We start from the raw sequence: 5,242 nt of genomic DNA, 5'->3' as shown, positions 1-5,242 counted from the left end.
TCCAGTCAGCAGGCGTTTTTCCATCCTCATATTTTACCCGTTTTTATTCTTGTTAGCCATCTGTCCCCTGTGCATCAATCAGGTTGTGTCCGGGAGGAGTGGAGTGAGTGCTGCTGAGGGAAGACTGACAGATGATGCTTAAATAGTGACACAGTAGCCTCTCAGGCTTTTAGACAGATGGCTTGGTGATGGGAGAGCCGATGCTGTGAGGCACGGGAGGTTGGAATAGCTCCTGCGACATTGTCTGTCAGAAAGGCAGTGTGGCAGTGGGAGTGTGTGCTTCCAAATAAAAGTTTGGTGATTTACCGCATTTCTCAAAATCAGCAATGGAAGTAATCTTACTAAAAATGAAGACCGGGTAGGCGAAGTCAGATTCTTTTATGCCACAGAGCTCCATATTTGTTGTCTAAACATTATTACATAAACATCAGTGAGTCACACTGTTGGACTGTTCTGTCATTACAATGAGAGCAGCTACCGAGCCCCGCAGACATCATCCCGCTGCCATAAATACAACGCCGAGCACCAAATGCATCACTCTCCAGCTGAACGCTGCCCTGCCAACGCTCGGGAAAAAAAGCACTTTTTACACTTGAGAGATACTCGCTTCTTTGTCAGAAAAATCTCAGCCCAATGACTTTAACCTGCATCGCACAACCATCGTAAATCTAAGCAACCCATCCAGCTGGGTAGAAAGTGACGTGCGGCTTAATTATGCAGTCCAGAGAGTCTCAGAGGCGTCTTCTGGTGGAAGTGGTTTAAGGCAAAATTTAACAGCTAATCTTAAGATGAGAGTCCATGGGAACAAGCGTAATTATCCTCAAAGCTTTAAGAATATTAAATGCTCGCGGATGAACTGTACAGCAAACTCTCTTAGCTGATAACTGGTTTTTATGAGCTCTTCATCCAGCTAAGGGATTTTAAACTAGTCACACAATCCTGATGTTTGGTTTAAATAATCTTTGTGTTGTTGTTCTAAATAACTCCTGGGAATTATTTTTTAAATTTCCTGTGAAACTACAATTTGCATCTTTAAGGACACGTTCGTTGTCAATATATCACATTTTGTTTCGTTCAGTCCATGAGTACATCACCTCCCTTAGGAGGAGAACCAGAAGAGACGCTACACCAAGGAATTGATCTAATATGGAAAACTAATTATCAGGTTTTCCTCTCCTGCTTTCAGTTTGTACTCTTTGTTTTGCATTCATGTGAGAAATACTTCATTTTCTAATGCGTGATGAAGACTGTCAACTGGGAAATGAAACGGTAGGTACACAGTTTTTTTTTAACTTCTGTTTGAGCTCCAATGTGCATCTCATGAAATTTTTAACCCTCGTTCAGGGTGAAGCGTGTGCTTTAGTGTGCAGAAAATTCAAAACGTCTCGCAGCCTCAACAAAAGCTCGACCTTGTGAGGCGAAAAATCGATTTGCACTTTAAGTTTTTCAGATTTTCCTTTTTAATAAATGAATTTTTGCTGCTGATCTGTCAGCTGACACAAGAGTGAGACCAGTAACCTTAAGTGTGCCCTCACGTACAAATCACCCTCCCGTCTTCGGTCTGTTAGCGCGACATCTCTCTTCTTCATTTGTCTCGTCGTACGGAGAGCCTCTCCGTCGACCTTGCTGACGTGGGAAGCGCTCCTCTCTCTCTCCCTCACAGTGGTGACTCACCTGCTCTCTGATCTATTCCCAGTGAGGAGCTGATGATGGGCCTGCCTGCGTAAGAGGGGGGTTGGGGGGGGGGGAAAGGACACCCGTTGAAGTGATCGGCACAGCAAAGAACATCACTGCATGCCGCCCGCAACCGCAGCATCACCCTGACTACCTAATTGCTGCAGACAGAGAGGAAGACGAGTCTAATATTCCTGTCAGAGCTGTGCCTCTTTAAAGGACACGTGAAATAAAGGGGGAGGAAAAAATAAAAAAAAGGTCATAAACCAATGAGCTGTGTTTATGAAAATATGCTGAACTTAAATTCAAACAGAAAGGATCATCCAACAAAACAGCCTGTTTGGGACATGTTTTATATAAATAATAATTAAAAAATATTCATAGGAAAAAAAAAGAAAAATAACCTAAAAGGGGAGGGAAAAAATACAAATCTCAAGGCTTCAGTCCGTCAGTGCATCCACATAAAACCAAGAGCTTTCCCTTTCTTCCAGCTCTGTACAGCATGCAGTTTCTATGTCGGTGGTAGCACTACCATAATTATGCTCAGCAGAGGTTTAAATATAGAATTATTCATAACATGTGTGGGGTTTTTTTTTCCTCTTTAATTTTTTTTTTTACACATCACAATGTGTTTTAAAAACTGCCATTAGGGTTCTGTAAAAACAAAAGGTAGTCAAAGAAACAAGGTGGGTTAAGGAGGGATGGGTGGGGTAGGTGGAGAGGAGGAGTGGGTAGGTGGGTGGTGGAGTCTGTAACGTCCGGTGCAACACTTGGCTCTCTGAGGAGGATGACAAGATTGGAGAGGAGGGGGGAGGGTTGGGAGGGGGAAAATGATAAGAGAGAACTGGATGAGTTTAGTTGAAAAGGAGCCCAAAATTTTGGAGAAAATAAACACCGTCTTCACAGCCTCAGTCTCAGAGCAGAAAGAACATTTCATGCTGTCCTCCTCCTCCTCCTCGTCGCTAATACCGCATCTTCAAACGACTCTGGAGGCCAGTGGTCCAAGGAGGTTTGGGGAGGGGGGCAGGTGAAGGTGTTGGGGGGGGGCTTAATGTCAGCAGGTTTCTCTCACAACTGTGAGGACTCTGGACACAGGAGAACGAGGACAGATCACCCTGAGGGGACACAGACAACAGAATATTAACGGAAGTCTGACGAGGGTATTGAAAGCCCCCCCGACTTAAAACTAAACGCTGTGACAGAATTTTTTTACAAGACAAGTACTAATTGGCGCCGTTAACGCGGAAAAGACTCAACCCACAGAGTGAGAAAGAGAGAGACACAAACATCCCACAGCCCACTTTATCTCATCCAAGGATGAGTCATCGCCTGAACAAATTAATACACAGCATCTCTCCTGCACTGCACCCGTGACAAACAGCCTCGCTCCGTGACTGGTTCTGTATGTGCTGAAGACAGAAAGAGCAGCTGTGGGCGGTAACTGGAAAAAGAGAGGAGGACAACTTGTTAAATTTATGTGTACGCTTGTAGCAAAAATCTGCCTCACTCCACGTGAATGAGGGTGACTGATGAACCCTTCAAAGGCAACAGATCCGAACAGAAACAGGAGATGCATCACCGTGGGATAGGTCCAGATGTGTTTTTTGGTCACTGTATAGGAAAGTGCCCGTGTGTTTGCCAGGGGAATGGTGGTGATCCAGAGTGCTGCTTGCTGAATATCAACACAGACTCTCTTCACTCACTCATTTCCTCCCCCTCCTCCTCCCTTCCACTGCACTGTCATTCCTCCTACCTTTTATCTGGATCTGCAGCACCTGCTTTCCATAAGGGCTTCTTTATCTTTTCCCACCTTCTACTGTATAACAAGGGTGTCCTTCAGAAGCACAAATTGAGCCACAATTTTTGTGAAGCAGTCTGCACACTCACCAGGTGGGTTGCTGCTGAGGCAGAAAGGGGGAGAAGGGTCATTGCTGTTTGCAGGTGGAGAGCTTGCGGATTTTGCTGGCTGTGGAGACTCCTTTACGTGAGGGGTTGGACGAGGATGAGGATCGGCGTTCGGCTTTGGCCTTGCTGTTCAGAGACCCCCCTTCTGTCCCATTCACACAAACTGGCTTGGCTACAGCTGGACTGTGGTCTGCGTTCCCCTGATCCTGATCTTCTTCGGCCACTTGTCCTAAAGACAAACACACACATACGAGGCTCAAAACAAACCCAATACACCAGTGTTGAGTGCTGCTTTGCTAACCAGCTGTGAGTTTGTAGTATGAGCAGACCCCTGTAGACATTTACCTCGTTTTATCCAACATCAAAGCACCAAAAACACTCGGACACTCATGTGCGACAAAAACCTTTGTGTTGCGTCAGGCTCTGAATTTCAGCACAAGGTCCAGGCTTTCTACTCCAAGTGTCCAAGGAACCAGGAAGTCAAAAGATTAACTTAATTCTTAATTAGTATGAAAAAGCGACACTAATGCTATCCATTAAGGACAATAAAAACCAACCTTTACTTTTAAACCAGTTTCTAGTTTCTTCTTCTCTTTAGGCCTAAAGATTTTGTAACAGAAGGCATCGAATGTGAATGAGGAGTTTATCAGAGAAGTCAGTTTTGTGATTTTGGCTGCATTCACATGTAAAATCAACACTCTTGCTTGTTGTTAGCAGATATACTGCTGGTTTGAATGTGCTATGCTGAGTACATACTGAACTACCCTTGCTTTGTTTTCAAACCGCCTTAGAGAAAGAAGCTAAAATGGACACAAAGCATGGAAGAAAGACCTGCAGATGCACAATGTAGAATATAAAATTCTGTTTTTTGAACAGAAAAGCTCGCAAACATATTGTAGTTCACCCACAGAAGAATTTATGAGTTTGCAAAGAGCCAGTTCACTAGATGATATCAAAAAATGCCAAAAATAGAAAACAGCCTACTGCATTTTGTCACACATGACTTATTTTATCCATTAAAAACAAACCAACAAAACCAGCCCCCCACCCACACAAATAAAAAAAGTAATGCATAGGTTTCTATCAAATAACACATATTTGTATGACCTGTAACTGCGTGCTGCACAGTCATCAGAAACCCTCACCAAAACCCCCATGATAACACAAGAAACAGGCTCATTTCTAATCAATATTTCTATTCTTAGATTCTACTGAAACACTCGCATGACTCACAGCTCACAAATGATCTGTATTTTTCGTATACTGGATCATACTGCAAGTGTGTACATATTTTGAGAGGGGAACGATGAAAATCTAGTTTACCAACAGCACCACCAAAATGTCAGGTCAGGTAATGGTGAGAAGTGTGCGACAAACCGAAACCTACAACAACAGGAAATCCACCGGGTGAAAAATAGAAATTAACCTCAGTGTGACCAGTTTATTTCAGTACAGACATGTGTGAGTATCTGTGAGTGCAGCAGGCGCCAAGATAAACTTACAGGTTCCCACACAGCACAAACTGCAAGTCTGAGGAGAACATTAAGAGCAGGGACATATATATTTACTGATTACGAGAGAAGAGGTCAAACGAGTGATTTAATTTACCAAACACACCAACATTTTATTCCTGTGAAGCTTCCTGTGAGTGAGAGAGCGTGTG

The 5,242-nt window shown here is 43.7% G+C and overlaps 1 protein-coding gene across 2 annotated transcripts in view; it reads right to left on the bottom strand.

Annotated features, from left to right (window-relative positions):
• Positions 1-2,271: 2,271 nt before the first annotated feature.
• stk11 (serine/threonine kinase 11) overlaps positions 2,272-5,242 on the bottom strand; it is a 19,213-nt gene continuing 16,242 nt past the window's right edge. For both annotated transcript variants that reach the window (XM_005920490.3, XM_005920491.3), the window contains exons 10-11: positions 3,562-3,808; positions 2,272-2,789 (exon numbers count right to left, since the gene is read on the bottom strand). In XM_005920490.3, coding sequence (XP_005920552.1) covers positions 3,600-3,808 — 209 coding nt within the window. In that variant the 3' untranslated portion in view covers positions 2,272-2,789; positions 3,562-3,599. The remainder of the gene's footprint in view (positions 2,790-3,561; positions 3,809-5,242) is intronic.

This window comes from Haplochromis burtoni, unplaced genomic scaffold, assembly GCF_018398535.1.
Source record: "Haplochromis burtoni strain Fernald_Lab_line unplaced genomic scaffold, NCSU_Asbu1 Contig_41, whole genome shotgun sequence".
NCBI lineage: Eukaryota > Metazoa > Chordata > Actinopteri > Cichliformes > Cichlidae > Haplochromis > Haplochromis burtoni.
This window is presented reverse-complemented; position numbering and strand designations above follow the sequence as displayed.